This window comes from Theropithecus gelada, chromosome 13, assembly GCF_003255815.1.
Source record: "Theropithecus gelada isolate Dixy chromosome 13, Tgel_1.0, whole genome shotgun sequence".
NCBI classification, from domain to species: Eukaryota; Metazoa; Chordata; class Mammalia; order Primates; family Cercopithecidae; genus Theropithecus; species Theropithecus gelada.
In genome coordinates this window covers 81,824,277-81,847,533 of record NC_037681.1, presented here as the reverse complement: position 1 = coordinate 81,847,533, position 23,257 = coordinate 81,824,277, and the positions used below count along the sequence as shown (strand labels likewise).

At 44.2% G+C, this 23,257-nt stretch overlaps 2 protein-coding genes across 3 annotated transcripts in view; one reads left to right on the top strand and one right to left on the bottom strand.

Moving 5' to 3' along the window:
• Nucleotides 1–12,616, top strand: part of USP34 (ubiquitin specific peptidase 34) — a 288,446-nt gene extending 275,830 nt beyond the window's left edge. The window contains exons 76-80 of the mRNA XM_025405742.1: nucleotides 7,032–7,111; nucleotides 9,377–9,517; nucleotides 9,620–9,763; nucleotides 11,026–11,185; nucleotides 11,385–12,616. Of these exons, the coding sequence (XP_025261527.1) occupies nucleotides 7,032–7,111; nucleotides 9,377–9,517; nucleotides 9,620–9,763; nucleotides 11,026–11,185; nucleotides 11,385–11,992 (1,133 nt within the window). The 3' untranslated portion in view covers nucleotides 11,993–12,616. The remainder of the gene's footprint in view (nucleotides 1–7,031; nucleotides 7,112–9,376; nucleotides 9,518–9,619; nucleotides 9,764–11,025; nucleotides 11,186–11,384) is intronic.
• Nucleotides 12,536–22,919, bottom strand: LOC112636944 (putative activator of 90 kDa heat shock protein ATPase homolog 2). 2 transcript variants are annotated; one of them, XM_025405743.1, is made up of 8 exons: nucleotides 22,762–22,919; nucleotides 20,833–21,023; nucleotides 18,619–18,704; nucleotides 16,391–16,505; nucleotides 15,254–15,342; nucleotides 14,445–14,561; nucleotides 13,558–13,609; nucleotides 12,914–13,437 (listed from the first exon to the last, which is right to left on the bottom strand). In XM_025405743.1, the coding sequence occupies exons 1-8, from the start codon at nucleotides 22,839–22,841 to the stop codon at nucleotides 13,265–13,267; spliced, it is 903 nt and encodes a 300-aa protein (XP_025261528.1). In that variant the 5' UTR covers nucleotides 22,842–22,919; the 3' UTR covers nucleotides 12,914–13,264. The 2 variants fall into 2 exon arrangements, 1 of the variants encoding a protein (XP_025261528.1); XR_003122354.1 differs by lacking the exons at nucleotides 16,391–16,505; nucleotides 22,762–22,919 and having other exon boundaries at nucleotides 12,536–13,437; nucleotides 13,980–14,561; nucleotides 20,833–21,354.
• Nucleotides 22,920–23,257: the final 338 nt, after the last annotated feature.

Below are 23,257 nucleotides of genomic sequence, written 5' to 3'. Positions count from 1 at the left end.
TATAGTCCCAGCTACTTGGGAGGCTGAGGCAGGAGAATCACTTGAACCTGGGAGGCAGAGGTTGCAGTGAGCTGAGATGGCGCCACTGCACTGCAGCCTGAGCAACAGAGTGAGACTCCATTTCCCCTAGCCCCCAAAAAAAGGAATAAAAAGAAAACTGGTACTGCAAATTCTGGAATGATACCATTTTTTTAGGTACCATAGTTCACATGTGAAATCAACAATGGACTATAAATCCCTAGTGTTCATCACTCTTTAAATAATTTTAACGACAAAACAAGGATCTCTTTGTCACCTTTAGTTAACATTTTTAAAAATTTTCTTGATGCATTAGTAAGTGAAAGTAAGCAAATTGATGTGCAAGTAACATTATTATATACCTAGAAAATCCAAAAATTTCCAAATCTGTGGAATTAAAATGTATAATTACAAAAAGTAAACATATAAAAATTCCAAGTATGGAACTCACAACTGATACACACTTCATTTCTTTGTGATATCATGATGGTGTTGACTGGGGAAATGCCTGGTTAGCTGTTTCCCAAAAGCCTTCCTAGGGTAAATATACTTCAGACCAGACCAGTGCCAGGCATCCAGTGCAGATCAGAAGCCAACTTTTTACCAGCTCACCAAGAGTAAATCTGTTTATGCCAGGCTAATACACAGTAATTACATTCAAGAGACATATTTATAATCCCAAAGTTGGTTACCAGTTTATAGAAAGGAAGAACTGGCACAGGATTTATATATTTCATCATAGGGCCATCAGTCTTTTTCAGTAACCTCCGTGGGAAGCCAGACAGGTAACAGTAGGTTGATTAGTGGGTGTGAAGTCAGAACAAGGGGAACTGGACAAATCAGTTGTCTCATATCCTTACAGTATCTTAATGAATCACTCACAGTAGAGCATTAGTCATGGGCTTTCATCCAGTGGCTAAAGCCACCACTTCCCCTGGATAATGCTTGGATGGGATTAAACACTCCTATAGAAAACTAGACAGAGAATCATGACACAATTCAGATTATGTTTATATATATATATATATGAGATACATACGAAATATTTCATCCTTACAGCAATCATAGAAGTACAAATAATTCAAAATACCATTTTACCTACAAAAGCAGTTTTTGTTTATTTGTTTTGAGACAGGATCTCACTGTCTTGCCCTGGCTGGAGTGCAGTGGCATAATCTCTGCTTACTGTGACCTCTGCCTCCCAGGCTCAAGTGATTCTCCCATCTCAGCCTTCCAAGTAGCTGGGATTATAGGCACACGCCACCATGCTCAGCTAATTTTTGTATTTTTTAGTAGAGAGGGAGTTTTGCATGTTGGCCAGGCTGGTCTGGAACTCCTGACCTCAGGTGATCCGCCCATCTCAGCCTCCCAAAGTGCTGGGATTACAGGTGTGAGCCACCGTACCCGGCTAGTTTTTAAAATATATATATATATTTTTTAGTGACACATCCAGTAGCTTCTACAGTATACGCTGTTACTAATGAGGAAAGGGTACACTTGAAACAGTTTTTTGTTTTGTATATTCCTTCACGCGTGGGGATGGGACAGGTTACAGACCTTGTTGAGGATACCTGAAGTCACAGGGTGAAGAAAGTGGTACAGAAGCCAAGATATTTTAGATGTGCCCATCCTGTTTACAGAGGCAAAGCTTAGATGTGTGCCTGAGAACTTTGGTGATTGCATCTTCCTGTGCTTTGCATCCCGTTAGTGAGACACTCCATAAGGTATTGGAGGAGGCATGCATGGAATAGGAGGGCATTGGCCTTTAACTTGAGCCACTGAACCAAGGGGCTTCTTACCCCCAGTGCTTTGCGAAGATGCTAGAAAGAAACTGAAACTCAGTTGCTGAAGGGGTGGACTTCCAAAGTTTTGAGAGGAAACAGGTAGGACTCTGAGAAAGGTGTCTTTAGCTCACCATGGGTGGTGGTATAGCGTTTTCCTGACTGAACTGTTCAAGAGAGTCTAGGGGAAATAATTTTTATATTAGTAAGTACATATGGTTCTTACTGTGTTACAAACTAGTACATCAAATTGACGATTTCCCAGATGTTATATTGCCTAAAATAAGGCTTAGGTAGTATTAGCCTCTGTAAGTGAATATAAAGAAAAGCATTAAGTAGACAGGTGTGATGATTCAGTCCTGTAATCTTAACACTTTGGGAGGCCAAGGCCAGAGGACTGCTTGAGCCAGGGATTGGAGACCAGACCGGGCAACAGCAGTTGCTACAAAAAAAAAAAAAAGGCAGGCTTGGTGGCATGCACCTGTAGTCGTAGCTACTCAGGAGGCTGAGGCAGGAGGATTACTTGAGCCCAGGAGTTCAAGGTTACAATGAGCTATGATTGGACCACTGAACTACAGTCTGGGCAACAAAGCAAAATCCTGTCTCAAAAGAGAGAAAGTATTAACTAAATAGTATAGGTGATGGCAGATGTGAAGAAAATCATGAAAATGCTAACAAATGGACTGAAGTTGCGGAAAACGTTGAAAAGCTTATGGGCTTTAGAATCAGATAAATCTGGGGTAGACTACAGTCTGAACTATATCAATACTGACTTTGGAATGAATTTGAGAGGATTATATAATCTCTGAGCCTGCCTAATTTCCTCATCCAAAAGAAGTGCAAAATTAGGATTAAAAAAAGGCTCTCAAAATTGATGAGAAAATTTAATGTAATGATCTGACGTACCTAGAAAATGTTTATTTCCTTCTTTAATTGTTGTTGTTTTGAGACAAAGTCTCGCTCTGTCCCCCAGGCTGGAGTACAGTGGCACGATCTCGGCTCACTGCAACGTCTGCCTCCAGGGTTCAAGTGATTTCTCCTGCCTCCACCTCCTGAGTAGCTGGGATTACATGCCCAACTAATTTTTTTTTTTTTTTTTTTTTTTTTTAATAGAGTCGGGGTTTCACTATGTTGGCCAGGCTGGTCTCGAATTCCTAACTTCAAGTGATCTGCCAACCTTGGCCTCCCAAAGCCCGGGGATTATAGGCGTGAGCCACCATGCCTGGCCTATTTCCATCTTTACTTGTAAAACAGAGATACTTATAACAGAATGCCACTTCAAAGTGATTAGAGATCATAAAAGGCCTCCACGGTATTTTTTGTTTGTCGTGGTAGTGCTGGCTTTTTGGTAGTTGTGGAAAATAGGTATAGAGATTGCTTTTATATTTAGCTGCATGTGATGACTCACACCTGTAATCCCAGCACTCTGTAAAACTGAGGCAGCCGGATCACTTGAGCCTAGGAGTTCAAGAGCAGACTGGGCAACATGGCAGAACCCTGTCTCTACAAAAAATAGAAAAATAAGCTGGGCGTTGGAGGCACACACCAGTAGTCCCAGCTACTCGAGAGGCTGAGGTGGGAGAATCAGCTGAGCCTGGGAAGGTCGAGGCTGCAGTGAGCCAAGATGATGCCACTGCAACATGCCTTGGGCAACAGAGTGAGACTGCCTTAAAAAAAAAAGAAAAATTGTTTAGGACTGGGTGCAGTGGCTCATACCCACAATCCCAGCACTTTGGGAGGCCAAGGCAAGCGGATCACTTGAGCTCATGAATTGAAGATCAGCCTGGGCAACATGGTGAAACCTCATGTCTACAAAAAATACAAAAATTAACCATGTATGGTGGTGCACACCTGTAGTCCCAGCTACTCAGGAGGCTGAGCTGGGAGGATGGCTTGAGCCCAGGAGGCAAGGTTGCGGTGAGCCAAGATCGTGCCAGTTGTCTTCCAGCCTGGGTGATAAGAGCCAGATCTTGTCTCAAAAAAAGAAAAAAAAAATTGAAGATTATTTTACTTTGGGGGGATAATAGGGGAGAAATGACTAGAGAAATTACAGTATACAGTCTGCTTGCTCATAAGAGGGTTAATGTCAAAGCAGTCTCTAGTTCAGAGGTTAGCAGGTTAGCAGACTCTTTGCAAAGAGTAGACACTAAATATTTTAGACTTCCACAGGCCACAAGGTCTCTGTCACATACTATTTTTTGTTTGGCTAATTTTTGTTTTGTTTGAGACACAGTCTTGCTCTGTTGCCCAGGCTGGAGTGCAATGGCACAATCTCGTCTCACTGCAACTTCTGTCTCCCAGGTTCAAGTGATTTTCCTGCCTCAGCCTCGTGAATAGCTGGGATTATAGGCACATGCCACCACGCCTGGCTAATTTTGTATTTTTAGTAGAGACAGGGTTTCACCATGTTGGTCAGGCTGGTCTCGAACTCCTGACCTCATGATTCACCTGTCTTGGCCTCCCAAAGTGCTGGGATTACAGGTGTGAGCCACTGTGCCCAACCTGGCTGATTTTTTTTTTTAACCTTTAAAAATATAAAAGCCAGCCGGACATGATGGCCCACAGCTGTACTCCCAGCACTTTCCTTTTTTTTTTTTGAGACGGAGTCTCGCTCTGTTACCCAGGCTGGAGTGCAGTGGCCGGATCTCAGCTCACTGCAAGCTCTGCTTCCCCGGTTTACGCCATTCTCCTGCCTCAGCCTCCCAAGTAACTGGGACTACAGGCGCCCGCCACCACGCCCAGCTAGTTTTTTGTAGTTGTTTTTTTTTTTTCAGTAGAGACGGGGTTTCACCATGTTAGCCAGGATGGTCTCGATCTCCTGACCTCATGATCCGCCTGTCCCGGCCTCCCAAAGTGCTAGGATTACAGGCTTGAGCCACCACGCCCGGCCTCTCCCAGCACTTTCAAAGTCCAGTGCAAGAGGATCAATTATGCCAGGAGTTTGAGACTGGCCTGGGCAACATGGCAAGACCCCATTTCTGTAAAACTTTTTGAGAGAGTTTGCTCTGTCACCCAGGCTGGAGTGCAGTTGCGCGATCTCGGCTCACTGCAACCTCTGCCTTCTGGGTTCAAGCAATTCTTCTGCCTCAGCCTCCTGAATAGCTGGGATTACAGGTGTGTGCCACCATACCCAGCGAATTTTTGTATTTTTAGTAGAGACAGGGTTTCATTATTCTCCTGGCTTGGCCTCCCAAAGTGCCGGGATTACCAGTGTGAGTCACCATGCCTGGCCCAAAAGTTTTTTTTTTTTTTTTTTTTTTTTTTTTGTGAGACAGAGTTTCACTCTTTTTGCCCAGGGTGGAGTGCAATGGCATGATCTTGGCTCACCACAACCTCCAACCTCCAAGGTTCAAGCAGTTCTCCTGCCTCAGCCTCCCGAGTAGCTGGGATTACTGGGATGCGCCACCATGCCCTGCTAATTTTGTATTTTTAGTAGAGACAGGGTTTCTCCATGTTGGTCAGGCTGGTCACGAACTCCTGACCTCAGGTGATCCACCCACCTCAGCCTCCCAAAGTGCTGGGATTACAGGCGTGAGCCACCGTGCCTGACCCCAAAACATTTTTTTTAGAAAATTGTGCGGGCCTGTAGTCTTAGCTATTACGGAGGCTAAGGTGTGAGGATCACTTGAGCACAGGAGTTCGAGGCTGCACCTGATCTGTGATCACGCCACTGCACTCCAACCTGGGCAAAAGAGTGACGACACCGTCTCAAAGAAAAAGCCATTCTTAGCTCACAAGTCCATATAAAAACAGGGTATGGGTCAGATTTGGCCTGAGGGCCATAGTTTGCTAACCCCTCCTCTACTTTGATGAGTAATTAGGATACAGGAACATGGGAAGGTAGGAACTCTCTTCCCTGTAGCCACAGATGTGATGACATGTCCTTGTTTACTTATGTGTATTGTGATACTGTGGTGGGTATATGCTGCCAAACACCAACCAGATTAGGTTAGGATAAAGGGGAAGTAGCATTTCCTTGCGTCTTGCATCCAAAGGGACTGATCTTGACAGGAAAATAAATTGGCTTACCTGTGGAAGGGATCTTAGGCATCCTTGGTAAGGCTGAGTGAGTGACCTGACTTACCTGTGTAAGATGTTCTCAAGTCCTTGGTCTAACCCAGGGTTTGGCAAATTACAACCCACGTGCTGCCTGTTTTTGTATAACCATGGCTACCTGCTAGCTAAGAATAGTTTTCGTATTTTTAAATTTTTTAAAAATACAGAATTATATTTTCTGATATATGAAAATTATGATTCCAATTTCAGTGTCTGTAAAGTTTTACTGAAAGACAGCCACACCCATTTCCTTACTCTTATCTAAGGCTGCCTTCACACTGCCTTAGCAGGGTTGAGCTGTGGTAACAGAGCATGGCCACAAAGCCTCACATACTATTTGGCCCTTCCCAGAACAAGTTTGCTGACTCCTGGTCTAACTTATAGTCTTAACTGGAGGAGGATGGTCTGTGTTATATTTCTTCTTTTCCATGATTATACTTGCCCTGGGGACCCTGGGGGATGTGGAAGATGAGAAATTCATTTAAGACTGTGGTAATGAAGCTTCTATACTTTGAGAGATAGGATGACAGAGGATAGGGGCACACATCTCTTAGTGACATATTTTACATCTGGAATAGTCAAGAAGTGGAGAGGTAAATTCATAGAGGTTCCAAATAGCACTCTCTGACATAGTGCCAGATGCGGTCCACTGAGAAGATCCTGGGAACAAGCCAAGAAACTGGTGCTCAGGGCAGCGTTGACTTAAATGTGCCACAAAGGTCATTCTATCTTTGAAGAAAAGAAGGTAAAAGAGGAAAGATATGTTTAATTCTCCACATCTTTTTTTTTTTTTTTCTTCACCTCTCCCCTCCTCCCTCCTGAAGTCTAGCCATTCTATGAAAATTTTCTAATAGGCAGAGTGGTACCTTAATCCAAGAAAGATTTGGAGCCACTTCAGTAACTTTTTTTTTTCCCAGATAAAGTTCTAATACTCAAAAAGAAGAGTTGATTTAAGTCCCATATCCTTCAGGAATGAGGTATAAGATATAAACAAATTCAAGTACCACATTCTAAGATATTTCACTAAACATTGGAATGAATTTTTCCCCTTTACATACTTTCTTTAAAATGTAGAAAATATGCAAAGTTATGACTAGAAATAGCTGTAATATTGTACCTGCAGAGTATCTCAGTAGTATAATTTATAACCTATTCTGATTTCTTTTCAAATATTAGGTGTCCTAGTTGCCTATGAAGGTTTGCCACTTCATCTTGCACTGTTCCCCAAACTTTGGACTGAGCTATGCCAGACTCAGGTAAAGAAAATGAGTTTTAGATGACTGGTCTTTAATCTCATCTGACCAAGTGGTCAGTAATTTTAGGAACAATGGATTGAAGACTTGCTGAAAAGTGGGGATGTTTTAGAATCTTGATAGGTAAAATATGAATGAATGAAAATACTATTACATATTGGGCATCTAGGTTCTGTTTGATTTTTTTTTTAACTTGTATTTGTATCATAGAGGATATTTTAAATAAGCTGGTTATAATTGAATTTCTCATTTATAGATGTATATCAACAGTTGTGGGGGGAAATCCAAAACAGGGAGACAGTGGGGGGAAAAGGCACATGCCACTTCTTCTCCTTCACCTCCCTGTCTCTTCCTCTTTCCCACCATTCCAAAACCTCTAGCGGAAACCCTATCAGCAGTCTGTCCTTTAGCTTTTCATGATCTGTAGTTTTTCAAGGGTCTGATGTGCTTGTTTTCTTAAAACAATCTCCTTGAAAACAAGAAAGATTACCGTTCCTACCTTAAGTGTCTAAGAGCCAACTCCTTAAAATTAAGTGGCTGCATAAGTAAAGCTTGTTAAGTTACAAAGGGAGAATTGGGAAGAGGAGAAAGAACCTGATAATAATAAATAATGCTTAAGTTATAAAGGGAAAATTGGGAAGAGGAGGAGGTACTAAGGTTTGGCTCATTCCCTGGATCAGGCATAAAGGATCCCCACTCCCTTCAGTCAGTCCCTGAAAAAACTGGTGATTGTCCTGCCTGGTTGCATCTGCTCTACCCCATTGGAAGAGATGAATTTATTCACCTTCCTTAGGTCCAACTTTGACCCACATCATGCTTTCTGAAGTATTTTGAGTCTGGTTCAGCCTCCTACCAGGCTGTAGTGTGCTCTGTATTCTCCTACATGTTTGTCATCCTGTACCATATTGGTTGTTTCTCTACTTTTCCCAAACAGAGCTCAAGTGTAGAGACCTTATCAGAGTCATCTCCATTCCCTGAAGAAATGCCACTTTGTTCTCTACAGTAGAAATCTTTCAGAGGCTAGTATACATTGATTTTAGCTCCCTTGACTTAGCATATAGTAGGCATTCAGAAAATGAGTTTATCAGTTGATTTTTGAGCTGACTGTTCTGTTCAGTCAGTTGGAGATCTCATTTTCCCTTTCCACTGCTACTGCTGCTCTTTTTCATTCTTCCTGATTTGGGTAGTGTCTTGGTTTCTGTACTCTCACTACCTATTGCTCCCTATTGCCTTCTCTACTTCTGCACCGCAGGACTCCGTTCACTTGACTTCTTTCACAGACAGAACTCCCTGTGCCACCGAATTTCCCTTAAAACAAAGCTGAACCATATAAGGCCTCCAAAGCTTCCAGTCTTACAGAAGCAGCCATCCTGAGCAAGAAACATAGGCAGAGGCTGTGACTGGTAGACCAAGGCGGATTTTTCTTAGTGTTAAGGATCTCAAGACCTGGGTCTTGGTCCTACTTGAATCCTAATTTCTTGACTGACCTTGAGTAATTTACTTACGACAGCTGCTTACTCTAATAAAATATGCACATATGCATATATACATATTATCTAAATTTTGTCCTATTTAAAAAAAATTGCTTTTTTCCATATAAATAAATGATCTATTATTAAAATACACATTTAAATCTACGGAGTATATCTGCTTAAAGACATACTACTTGTGTTTAAGAGCCATGACTATTTGAAAACAGGAAAACCAAATTTTAGTAAAATTTCCATATATTGGGACCACTGATTCTGTGTGAGATAATTAGGAAAGAAGGCTTATTGTTTATCTTTGTAGTGTTTATGGGGGGAAAAGGTATTTACAAAATTACTGTTGCAAATGAGAATATACAGTAAAGTTTAAAACATTTTGGAGAATTGATTTTGATTCTTAAAATGTGTCTTTTCACAACATACGGTCTGGTTACCTATAAATACATTAATTTGGCCCTTGAAAACATTCACATCCTATTCTTCGTTAGGTTTATTTTTCCAGTCCTTGTTAACTCTCTCAGTGCTGGATAATAAACCTGCATTTCTTTTACAACATTTGTTCAGTTTTGGCATCAGTGTCTTTCCCCCAGCACTCCCATAGTCCAAATTAGTAACATTTTACTGTATGAAAAATAGTTGCTGTTAACTAAAAATTCAATAGGCAAGTTAGACATGGCTTTTCAAGTAGGATTTTCAATGGCTTCAGATTCCGTCATACACAAGTGTTTAAGCCCCAGTTATTTCCGTGCTCAACCATAAGTGCTTCTTCTCCCCACTTTAGTCTGCTATGTCAAAAAATTGCATCAAGCTTTTGTGTGAAGATCCTGTTTTCGCAGAATATATTAAATGTATCCTAATGGATGAAAGAACTTTTTTAAACAACAACATTGTCTACACGTTCATGACACATTTCCTTCTAAAGGTATGTAGTACTCTGGAAACTCAGTGTGTCATTTCCAATTAGTTAAGCTTGTGTTTTCATTATGCTGGTCTTTTGGAGATTTTTTTAAATCTTCTTTTTCAGGTTCAAAGTCAAGTGTTTTCTGAAGCAAACTGTGCCAATTTGATCAGCACTCTTATTACAAACTTGATAAGTCAGTATCAGAACCTACAGTCTGATTTCTCCAACCGAGTTGAAATTTCCAAAGCAAGTGCTTCTTTAAATGGGGTAAGAACTATGCAGAGGAGGCGGCGGCACACACTTCTAAACTGCCCTTCAGTTAACTATGTGGCCTTCGTATTTTGCTCTCATAACTTTAACTTACTGATTCGAACTCTAAGCCACGTACGACAAAAAACAAATTTTAATTACGCGTTCACGATGCCTTGTATGTACACAGCACACTCCATCACCTTGGAAGCTACAAGCTGGTATCATTAAATGCTAAGGGTAATAAAGGGAACGTCTTAGTGGTCTTCTCTCTACTTGAGTATATTTTTGGAAACATTACTTGTGATGTTTCTGTTACTGCCTATGGCTCCGAAGTAACTGAAACAATGATCTACTGATTTAAAAAGGCAGTTAAATCTAGAGCATTAGTTGCCTTGTGCAGACTCCCATGACAGCCATGTCCTAGAATAATGGAACACCCTGGAAATAGGCTAGAATGTTGAGCAGCAGCCTCCCGAATCACAATAGCATAAAAGCCAGAACAGATGACAGAGCTCAGTAAGGAAGACCTTACTATTTGTGACATCAGAATTTAACTTGAGAAACTATGATTTCAAGGTTTGTTTTTGAAATTCTTTTTTTTGAAATTTTGAATTCTTTTTTTTGAAATTCTTTTTTTTTTTTTTTTTGAAATTCTTTTTTTTTTTTGAAATTCTTTTTTTTGAAATTCTTTATTTCCTTTTCCATTTTCAGAAAACACGATTTGTCTTTGGTCTGACTTACTTGTTTGTGAGCATAAAATAATGCTATTAGTGACTTTAAGAACTAATGAGGCCGGGCAGTGGCTCAGCCTGCAATCCCAGCATTTTGGGAGGCCGAGGCCAGTAGATAAGGAGGTCAGAAGATTGAGACCATCCTGGCCAACATGGTGAAACCCTGTCTCCACTAAAATACAAAAAATTAAGCCAGGCGTGGTGGCGGGCACCTGTAGTCCCAGCTACTCAGGAGACTGAGGGAGGGGAATCGCTTGAACCCGGAGGTGGAGGTTGCAGCGAGCTGAGATTACACCACTGCACTCCAGCCTTGCCATAGAACAAGAACACTACCTCAAAACAACAACAACAAAAAACTAATGAAATGCTGTAGTATCCTAACACTGGCTTTCTGGTTTTATCATTCTTCTAAGAATCCCAGAGAAACCAGAGTATTCTTAGGAAAGAATGGATTCCTGGGAAAATAAACATCTGCAATTAACTATAAATAACTGCATCAAAGTATTGGCTTTAGAATTTGAAATGTTCCTATCTGGGTTTTTGTAGGACCTGAGGGCACTTGCTTTGCTCCTGTCAGTACACACTCCCAAACAGTTAAACCCAGCTCTGATTCCAACTCTGCAAGAGCTTTTAAGCAAATGCAGGACTTGTCTGCAACAGAGAAACTCACTCCAAGAGCAAGAAGCCAAAGAAAGAAAAACTAAAGGTTAGCTTTATGGACTACTATCATTATTACTTTTAGGGTGGGAGGAGGGAGTAATACACTTGGTGTAGCTGGTTTAATAGTTGTATGTTCAGCTGAACCTCCTAAATATAGATGCTAGAAACAAAATTAACTTCCCACATCCCCCGTGTGATCTTAATGACTTTCAGAGAAGTTTCCGTTTTGGCGTATGTTTTCACAGATGATGAAGGAGCAACTCCCGTTAAAAGAAGGCGTGTTAGCAGTGATGAGGAGCACACTGTAGACAGCTGCATCAGTGACATGAAAACAGAAACCAGGGAGGTCCTGACCCCAACGAGCACTTCTGACAATGAGACCAGAGACTCCTCAATTATTGATCCAGGAACTGAGCAAGATCTTCCTTCCCCCGAAAATAGTTCTGTTAAAGAATATCGAATGGAAGTTCCATCTTCGTTTTCAGAAGACATGTCAAATATCAGGTCACAGCACACAGAAGAACAGTCCAGCAATGGTAGATATGACGATTGTAAAGAATTTAAAGACCTCCACTGTTCCAAGGATTCTACCCTAGCTGAGGAAGAATCTGAGTTCCCTTCTACTTCTATCTCTGCAGTTCTGTCTGACTTAGCTGACTTGAGAAGCTGTGATGGCCAACCTTTGCCCTCCCAGGACCCCGAGGTTGCTTTGTCTCTCAGTTGTGGCCATTCCAGAGGACTCTTTAGTCATATGCAGCAACATGACATTTTAGATACCCTGTGTAGGACCATTGAATCTACAATCCATGTGGTCACAAGGATATCTGGCAAAGGAAACCAAGCTGCTTCTTGACATTAGGTGTAGCATGTCTACTTTTAAGTCCCTCACCCCCATGCTGTTTGTATAAGTTTTGCTTATTTGTTTTTGTGCTTCAGTTTGTCTAGTGCTCTCTGCTTGAATGGCAAGATAGATTTATAGGCTTAATTCTTGGTCAGGCAGAACTCCAGATGAAAAAAACTTGCATCTTCAGTATACTTCCTAAAGGGCAATCAGATAATGGATATGTTTTATGTAATTAAGAGTTCACTGTAGTGGCTTTCATTTAATATGGCTGTCTGGGAAGAACAGGGTTCCCTAGCCCTGTACAATGTAATTTAAACTTACAGCATTTTTACTGTGTATAATATGGTGTCCTCTGTGCCAGTTTTGTACCTTATAGAGGCAGATTGCCTCCGATCGCTGTGGTTCTTATTATCAAAATTAAGTTTACTTGTATACGGAACAACCACAAGAAATTTGATTCTGTAAAGAATCCTCTTTAGCTGTGGCCTGGCAGTATATAAATGGTGCTTTATTTAACAGAATACCTGTGGAGGAAATAAAGCACACTTGATGTAAAAATAATTGTTTTATTTTTATTGACATGACTGATTGCTATTCTGTGCACTTAATTAAACTGATTGTGATGACTTTTCATTTGTTTACATACGTTGCTTCAGTCTTCTCAGGTGAAAGTAGTGAAAAACCGTGAACGAGGGGAAACACTTATCCATTATATGCTGTTTCACTGGAAGTGTTACCAGCAGTCTACAAAATTAATGTGTCCCCACAGACTTCTCAATCCTCTCCACCCCAAAGTGCAAAACCACAGCAGGAAGAAGTGGAGCAAAACACAGCCAATTTGCCCATCAATATGCTTTTGAATGCAATATACCACTGTGTTACTACCTTAAGATATACACACCTTAAAAACCCTAAGTAAAATAAAGGAACAGTGTCAACCTGCCATTTATTTTTTGTCATCTTGAACTAAAAGTACAGCTGCAAGCAAGCTTGCTGTAGGACAAGCTTCAGTTTGGGAAACCAACTCTCTACACTCGGGACTTAGCTATTTCTAGAGTATCTATGGAAGGTCAGGTTAATGCCTAATTTCAGGTTGTTTGCTACTTTTAACTCAGTGCAGTGTCTAGTTATAATAAAGAGTCAATGCTTTAAATTGTGTATACATTCACAGATTTCATCCAATATAAAATAAAGATGGTCCTTTTTTAAAAAAAAGTATATAGCGAAGAGGTCAATGTGACACTTCTGCGTACAAAAAGTAATGCCTTATAAAATTTTAATTCAACCATTTAGGGGGATCAGCTGCAGTAAACCTTTTATTTCTTCAAAATGCTGCTTCTGCCAACAGAATTTCATGTTCTCTTCTTTACAGACAGGAACTCCTTTACAGTCCAATTGTAATTCCGTTTGCCCTAGAGTAGGCACAAAATTCAGTGCAACCGTGGCATAGTGTTCTAAGAAAAAAAATAGGAACCTTATTACTGCATTATGAAAAGGAAAATGTATCCATATGAAAAACCCAGCCTTAAGTGTTCTGGGGCCTTTAACATAAAGGGCACTAATTCGTAACATACCTTCTGGCCAGTTCTTACATCTCCATTTCATGACGATCTTCTTATTTGTTAACTGAAAAGAAAGGAGAAACTCCACTGAAAATCTTTTAAAACTCCCCACAATACAACACAGAAAAACAAATCCTTTCACTGAAACTCCTAAATACTAGAAGAATCAATGAACAATATACGGTCCCTCTTCCAGTTACATCAGCACCACTGATAATTGTCTTTAGTGTCAAAATGTCTCAAAACAGCAGTGACATCAAGAACAGTAGGAATATATAATATTGTTTTAAGTACAGTAATAGTAACCAGAACAGAGGGCTGCTATTAAGGGTGAGGCAACAGAGACCCTAGTGATTTTGGTGCTAAAAACAGCACGTATAAAAAGTAATATTGAGTTAATCCCATCTTACTTCTTTAACCTTGAGTCTACTTACCAATTCTAGATATTCACCAGTGATGTTTCCATCAAACATCTGGAATTTCCCTCCCTTTTCAGCTTCTAATACAGCAGTAGATTTAGAAAACTTTTGCACCAACTAACCAAATAAAACAGATGTTATTCCAGCACACACTATCACATATTTTAATGTAATTATGAGATACAAAATATAACAATTACTATGGTTTAAAAATCCTAAACATGTAAGCTTTTACTTACGGAAAATAAAATACAAACTTTCTCTTCCTAGAAGAGAAAACTCAATGTAATATGGACATAGTCCCAAAGAATGCCCATCTCCCCTCCAATTATTCAGAAACTATGCTCAGACTTCCTGTCACCACCATCCCACATCCCTTCAATCAAAAACACAAGGAAAACCAAAAACCAGCTCCTGTTCTTTGTGATGTATTTTCTCCCAATGTCAGCATTTAACATGCTAGCTTAGGGAGTTACTCACATCCTTCACAGTGAAGATGCTATACAGCTGCTCTACAGTTGTGTCAAACAGTTCCATCATGTGAAGAGCCACAGTGGGAATCCTTACACCCAGTGCCACTGGAGATGAGGCCTGAACCTGGAGAAGGGAAGAAGTTCCAGGGAATGTTTAGCATAACAAGAGATAAAGTTGCTTGGATGGAAATAAGTCTTCTCAAGAAAACAGCAAATGTCCCAAATTCCATACTGCCTATTCCAGACACACACAAAAGCAGCATGAAAAGCCTTTTTAGCACCACCAGTCTTGGTCTTTACTTTGGAACCAGAGTTCACTGTTCCTACAGCTCTTCAGCTCCGTTCCCAGGTTATGACTGAATACCCCTAATCCTAGCTGGACTTCCAGATACAGCCGGGAGCAGATGAAAGACAACTGCACCTAAAGCTAAAGGGTGTCAATTACACATAAAACACCCATTCCAAGAACCGATCTAAAAATCTCCTAAAAGTCAGCAAAGAAGGTTCTTTCATTGTGCTATGTGTATCTTGAAAGTCATCTGGTTTTGTAATCTGTGGCCTACCAAAGAACACTGCCTTTAGGAGAGTCTTGAGTCAAATATCCCATAGAAAGGTGTGTCTGTAACAATCCATCAAGAATCAAAGTCTCATTTTATCATTTGCACAACAAAATGGGAGATCTTAGAGGACTCACGGGAGACCCAAAGGTGGAAAAGGCCCTCACTGTCCTTTCTCCAACAACACAAGGTTATTCAGGGCCCTAACTCAAATACTTCCTTTACCCCTTCCCCACATTTTGGCCAACAGAGCTCATACCTGCAGGGTATTCTCACTCGGTTTTCTTTTGACAGTCAGTTCCTGGGTTGCCATAGCTTTCGCTGGTAAAATCATTCCTGTTGTAAATTCTATAAAGAAACAAGGGAAGTGGTTTTAATAAAGACCTTTCTCCTTTTAAGCACAAAGAGTAAGGTAGAAAACCCAAAACAGCGTGTAAGAAAATAAAACATATTTATAAAAATAATTCCTATAACATTTTGAGAATTTCAAGACCATTCCATGTTTTTACATATAAAACTGATGATTAACAACGTGAGTTCCACAGCAACAAAAGCCTTTTCTTTTTTCAAACGCCTCACTTTTATCAAGTTTTTGCTAAAACTGCAAAATTTTCCAAAGTTCTTTTGCACACAGCTAAGTTTTATGAGATTAACTACTAATAGCTTTGGGGCTCTAACCCACTGTGAAAACAGACAATTTCTCATGTGAGGGTGGCCGCTGCCTCACAAAGCCTGTCTTCACAGTAGTCAAGCCTGTGAGCCAGCTACACGTGCACTCCCATGGGAAAAGTGACAACCCCAAACCCATCCATGCCAACACCCAGATACTCAGGTAGCAGGGTCCAAGAATGAGGTACAGAGATACAGGCACTGCTGGCCATCTTGCCTGGCTCACTTCTCTAATTTAGGGAAGAAGACAATAACCACATTTCCATGCAATGTTGATATTATCTAGGTATTTCTCAACTACACCTGTAATACCTGCAGTCACTTTCATCGATTCATTCATTCATCCAACAAAGATGTATTAAGCACCTACTATGTGCCAGGCATTGTGCTAGATGCTGGAGATATAGCAGTGAACAAGACAGACACCTTCCATGCCCTCATGGAGCTTATAGTCTAGCAAGGAAGACAGACATTAAACAAGTAATTACACAAACAACTGATTTTCATTCCAGAAAACTACAATTAACAGTTCTGTAGGCAAAATGGTTCATGCTGTGTACAATAGTGATGATCACTAATTATGGTCTTAACCATGACTAGCTCTCAACTTCCAGACTACAATTTATTCTGAAGTATAAACTTGCTTCTGGAGCCTCTGACCACAGTGCAGAGTATAACGGGTAAATAGAAAAGGGACCCTCTGTTTCACAAGGGATGCCTTCTTTACCCGTCTTAAGTGCCTTCAGGTAATCTCCAAGGGCCTGCCTGACCTTGGCGGTGCCTGCAGTTTTCATAAGATCCTTCAGTATATCCCCATCTCCTTTCTTTTTACTCACGTTCACCTACAAATCAGAAAAATACAAACCAAAGAAAGATCTGGTTTGATGTATTCTTACAACATTGGGCTGTATGGATGAGAGAACTATGGCAGTGGAGGAAGGAAAGAAGTGGATGTAAGAGATGTGCAGGGCAGGATTTTAAGGGTTTTTAATCCAGGGTCCATGACAGGGTTGGGGGCCAATCTTGGATAGACTTCATAGAATGTAAACCCCTTAATTTGCATACAAAATTGTGCATGTGTATGTACATAAATTCTATTGCTGATGTGGTCCGTGGCTTTCATGGCGTCTAGAAATGCACTGTCCGGTATGGTAGCCACTAGTCACATGTGGCTACTGAGAACCTGAAATGTGGCTGGCCTGAATCAAGAAGTGCTGTGTGAAATAATACGTGCCAGACTCCAAAGACTTAGTACCAAAAAAGAATGTAAAATACCTCATATTTTTTATATTAATTACATGCTAAAATCTTTTTTATATACTGGGTTAAATAAAATATATTAAAATTAATTTCACCTGTTTATCTTTTTTTTTAAGAGCTTGTATCTCGTTATGTTGCCAAGGCTAGACCCAAACTCCTGGGCTCAAACGATCTTTCCCTCGACCTCCCAAGCAGCTGGGATTACAGGCATCTGCCACTACACCTGGGCTCTAATTTTTTTTTTAAGAAACAGGGTCTCCCTGTTGCCTAGACTGGAGTTCAGTAGCATGACCATGGCTCATTGCAGCCTCGAACTCCTGGGCTCAAGTGAGCCTCGTACCTTGGCCTCCCAAAGTGCTGGGATCACAAGTGTGAGTCACCATGCCCAGCCATAGCTTTAACTTTTTAAGTACAGCTACTAGTAAAACTTAAATTGCACATGTGGCTTGCATTATATTTACATGGAACAGTGCTGGTATAGAACCCAAAGCCACTGTAATTAGGGAAATCAAGTTCCCATATAACACAGCCTTGGACTATATACTTTTTTGACAAAGAACAAAATTGGGAAAGGGAGAAGAGTAGAAGACAGGCAGAGGGAAGGAAGAAGAGAGGGGAGGAGGGGGAGACCGAGGGATAAGGAAGCAACAGAGGGCTTTGGGGATATCTCTAGTATTCCCAGAAGAAAAAGAGGTGTTGATTTGAAAAAATTTAGCGTCTCGATGCTTCAGCTGAGGTGGGCCTGATCTTGGGCCCCAGTTTGAATCTATAGAGTTTGTTCTGTAATGCCACTGAGGGATTAAACCTTAAAAACCAGTTAAACATTCTGTTGAAAAACTTCTCAGCTGATGGATCTGAATATAACAAAGTGGAATCTCAAGCCCTGAGCGGAGGAACCACATAACTGAAGACAGGTCTGGGACAGCCCTGGCCTGTGGCACTGTATAACCTTCGGGCCAGAAGACATGCTGCTGGGCAGGAGTCAGCCTATCATGGAAAGCCCTCACGTTAAATACATTCACAAATCAAAAAAGATCCTCTGTCAGACTATCTTGGTGTGAAAAATATAGCAGCTGTAAAAATGGTCTCACCCCCAAAACCCAGCTTTCAGCCAGAAGAGGGCACTAACTGGAAGCCAAGCGTGGGAGTTACACACGACTCTGCCTCCCAGGAGAGCCACAAAAGCAACGCCTACTAACTGGGTAGTTCACAAAAAGCCGTGAGGCATAACCAAGGGATAGCTCGCAGCTAAAAGCTGAGACTTCTCACCGTTAAAGGGAAACAGCAAAGGTGCAGGAGAGAGAGAAAGTCACGTTCATCAAGCCATGCAAGCTGCCTGAGCAGTTCACAGTGCACACACTGTCACATGTAACCTGACAACACCCCTGGAAGAGAAATTAACCCCTTTTCACAGATGAGGAGGCTAAGAAGGGTGCAGTCAGCTGCCCAGGCCCCTTGCCTGGTCCTTGGGGGAGCTCAGGGCTTCCTGGGGCTTACTCTCTTTCCTGTACCACTCCAGCTCCACACAACATGCTGCCCCCACAGTATGGCAATCCTTCTCAGCAAACAGGCCCTCCACAAGGCAACCGAACTACCACACAGGAACCACAGTCTGATCAACACTATTTGAAATGCCCAATGTCTGTAGCAGAAACTTGACTGAAAAAAGAACAAAACAGAAACTTGATCACATACCTCAGTGTCTTCTACTTCATTTTCCTCAGAAAGATTGGGTATTTCAATCAATCCCTTGTGCTTCACTCCAGATTCTTTAACGATGCCTAAAATGAGCAAAATGGGTTCTTCAATTATAATAAAAAGTAACAACTGGGCCAGGCACTGTGGCACACGCCTATAATCTCAGCACTTTGAGAGGCTGAGGTGGGAGGATGGATTGAGCCCAAGAGTTTAAAAGACCATCCTGGGCAACACAGGGAGACACCGTCTCTACAAAATAAAATTATCTGGGCATGGTGCCGCACACCTGTGGTCTCAGTTACTTGGAAGGCTGAGGTGGGAGGATTACTGGACGGTCAAGGCTGCAGTGAGCCTTGTCTCGAAAAGAAAAAAAAAACAAAACTGCTTTTATGAAAAACTGTCCTGCCTCACTGAATAGCCCAGCGGCCCTCACAGAGTTCCAGCACTCCAGGGCCCCCTGAGCAGCCACGGAAGAAAGGTCAGGCAGACCATGACCAAGGAGAGGGCATGAAGAGTCAGCGGCCTGCCGTCCTGAGGGGAGTGTGGGGCAACTGTACCCATATTTCTCTTTTTGTCCCAGGGTATTCTTTGCCTGGGCAAAGCAGGATAAAGGAGTACCCTGAAAGGGAGAAGCAGTCACAAAAGCGATGGAAGGACAGAAAGGGACAGTGAGTTCTGACCACGGAGCGGAGGGAAGCTCTGGCTTGGGGACATTGTGTGGGGATGCCAGGCAGGTGGAATTCTCGCAGGACTAGAGTGTTGCCTCCTCCCCAGTGGGTCCCAGCTGCCACCCTAGACTCACTGCTAGAGGAGAGCAGCTGGAGGCGTTACAACAAGCCCTCACAGCCTGTCCTCTGGCTGCTGCCTGGCAATGGCTATGTCTCATCCTTGCAAAGAAGCCAAGGGAGATGGAAAAGACACAAGGCCCACAAGGTTCCTCGGGCCCTAGGGCCCGGTGCTGGGGGAGCAGGCAGGGAGCCAGACTGCTATGATCCAGCCAGCAGCAGACACCGGAGGGTTGCAAGAGAGGCAAACTCCCAGCCAGAGGGTCCTGTTCTGAGGCGGTGGGGAGGGGCTGAACACCCTCGTCTGCTAGAAAGGCAGCCAGCAGGGCAGAGGCTCGAGGCCAACTCACTGGACTACTCTGGGACACAAACTCCAGATAGGAGCTGACTCCCGGACTGAGGCTCAAACCCTAACTCCTCCTCTTCCTTTCCCTGCATCTCCACAGCCTTGGCTCCCTCAGCAAGGACTGAGTGCACACATGCTGTCTGTCCAGCCAGGATCGAGGCACCACTGAAGAACTGAACCCACAGACCCCAAAAGTGGACACACCCGAAATGCCCAGCAACTGATAAATGGAGAAACAGAATGCGGTATACGCACCCATGGAATATTCATCATCTATAAAAAAGAATAAAGTGCTGCTACCTGCCACAATACAGATGACCCTTGAACACATTATGAAGCAAAAGAAGGCAGACACCAAAAAACACATCCTGCATGATTCATCTATGTGAAATGTCCAGAGGCCAATCCAGAGAAAATGGGGGAGCGGATGCCAGGGGCTGGGGAAGAGGAGGGCAACAACAGTGACTGCTCATGGGTCCAGGGTTTTGTTTTGGGGTGGTTAAATGTTCCCAAATTGATTGTAGTGATGGCTGCACAACTCTGTGACTATACTGAAAACCAATGAATTATACACACTACATGAGTGAATTATGTCTCAATAAAGCCGTTTAAAAAAAAATGACAGGAAGATGGAGCAGGACAGAAAGCAAACTATTTTTGTAAAGCAAGTTTCAGTGCCTTGGGGAAAAATAAAGTAGGGAAGAAAGATGGCACAAGGCAGGGGTCTCCAAGGATGCAGAGAGATGGCTTCACTCAGGACAAAGACCTGAAGGAGGCAGGCAGCTACCTGGAGGAAGAGTGCTCCAGGCAGCAACGCCCAGAGACTCCTGTTCACAAGTGCCTGGTAGAAGGGGGCCCAGCTGACAGCAATGAACTCTAAGCAGCTGCAAGTGCTCCGAGAAGGGAAACCCCCACCCTTCTTGGACCATGGAACTCAAGTGTGGCCAGAATGTCAAGAACTACTAATGCTGATTCAGGAGCCAGTCAGTGCCAGGCCCATAGCAGGAGCTGTAAAAACATTCACTGAATGATGAACACACTTTGTTCCCAGCCCCACTAGTACCCTGAGGCCCCCGTTACCTTTCCAGCCCAGTTTGATGTACCACTCATAGAAGAAAATCAGCTTTCCTTTGCGACTACTGCATGAAGCCTCCCCTTCCACCTGCTTCAACTCGCTGATCTCGCCGCGGCCAGTGTCATTCTCCACAACGATGCCCACCAGGAGCTCCTGGAACTTCCCTTTGGACCAGCTGGTGGCATCCCGCTCTGTCCTGCCAGGGACCAGAAAGTCGTGAATGGAAGCCCCAGCTAGGATCCACCTGCCTGGGTGCCAGCGTCACGTCCAAGCCCAGCCCAGATCAGCCCAAGTCCTCTCAAGCAGCCTCCAGACCTGCCAACCTCCAACGTGCTCCTCAAACCTGCTTTCTACCAAATTATTTTCATTCTGCTCAGTTCTTTAAGATATTATTCTCCACTACGAAAGTAGTATTCTGTCTTAAAAACACTGGCTTATTTAGGGGAGAAGGGTCTAGCTAGCTCGCCCACTGGAAACAGACAAAGCCTGGGCCACATGGAAAGTAGCAGTAGTGAAATAATCAGAATCATGACGGCCGGGCGCGGTGGCTCAAGCCTGTAATCCCAGCACTTTGGGAGGCTGAGACGGGCGGATCATGAGGTCAGGAGATCGAGACCATCTTGGCTAACACAGTGAAACCCCGTCTCTACTAAAAAATACAAAAAAAAAAACTAGCCGGGCGAGGTGGCGGGCACCTGTAGTCCCAGCTACTCGGGAGGCTGAGGCAGGAGAATGGCGCAAACCCGGGAGGCGGAGCTTGCAGTGAGCTGAGATCCGGCCACTGCACTCCAGCCCGGGCGACAGCGCGAGACTCCGTCTCAAAAAAAAAAAAAAAAAAAAAAAAAAAAAATCAGAATCATGACAATACCAGCTATCAAGTTTCTTCACATACACATCGTCTAATGTAATCTTCCCAAGTAATAGTCTCCCTTTACGGGACAGAAACCAGCTGAGAGGACTGACGTGTCCATCGGGCCAAGGCCAGGACACTAGAAAGTCAGTTCTTGGCCGGCCGCCGTAGCTCACGCCTGTAATCCCAGCACTTTGAGAGGCCGAGGCGGGCGGATCACGAGGTCTGGAGTTCGAGACCAGCCTGACCAACATGGTGAAACCCCGTCTCTACTAAAAATACAAACATCAGACTGGCGTGGTGGTTCACGCCTGTAGTCCCAGCTACTCATGAGGCTGAGGCAGGAGACTCGCTTGACCCGGGAAGCGGAGACTGCGTGAGCCAAGATTGCCCATGCCCTCAGGGCTCCTCCGGACCAGCCAAGTCATGCTCCCCTGGGGACCGGCCTTAGCATCCCCTTGACGGCCTGGAAGGACCACAGCCCCGGCCAGGGGCGCAGGGCAGAGGACACCCCTTTCGGAGGTTCTGCAGCAGAGGGCGGCCGACCTCGCCCCACGCGCCAGGTGAGGCGCGCAAAGTAAGGGGAGCTTGTCTCACTCACAGTAGGCCCGGCTGGCGGGGGACGCCTGCGGGGTGGGCGCGAACTGAGATCCAAATTTCTGCTCTTTCCACTACGTTCCATGCCCCTGCCCCCGCCCCTAACACACTCTCTCAATCCAGCTCCCTTCTAACTCCCCGAAACATCCAGAGGAGTGGGGCGGGAGGAGAAGGGAAGGCCCTAAGACCACAGACGGTGGGAGTGGAAAGCTCTGTCGGAAGTCACTCGTGGGGCCCAACCCAACTTTCAAAAAGAGGCAGCTGCAACCCGCCCTCGCCGGTCTCCGTACCCAAGGACGCTCCAGAGCCGAGGCGGAGGCCGAAACCTGCGTCCAGCAGCAGAGGAGAGGCGTGGCCCCCTAGTCCCCTCACCCCCGCGACCCTGCGGCCCCGCACAGACCCCAGCGCAGTCCCAGCTCCCGCGGGCCGGCCCTCCCCAGATCCCGGAAGGAGGCCGCCGCCGGCCGCGCCACCCCGCCGGCCGCACCAATGCCAGTTGTTCACGTTGGTCCCGTCCTCCCGCTCCTCCACGATCCAGCGCGGGTCCCCCTGGCCCCACTTGGCCATAGCGGCGCGGCGGCGCAGACTGGACGGAAAACACGGAGAGGCCAAGGCGCTGCGGCTCCGAAGCCGGCGTTTCCGGCCGCCGAGCCCTGGAGCGGCGCGTTCGCAGCGCCCAGAAACTGCCAGAAGGCCCCGCCCCGCCGCGGCGCGCCCGGGAGCCCCGGCCGGGATCTGAGAGGCGGGTCGTACGGGGATGCGGAGGGGGGGAGGGGCTAGGACCGCCGGGGTTCCGCTGCGCGTCTCCTAACGCTGGGGCGAGACGGGGCTGCCTGGGCCGCCTGCGAAGGGCGGAGGCCGCTGCAGGACCCGCGGTGCTGGCTGGCTCGTGGTTCCCGGGGCCGGATAACAGGGCTCTGAGTAGCGGGTGCCTGAGAGCCCAACCGGCGGTGCAGACGCGACATGGCCGTGCGGTGGCCTCG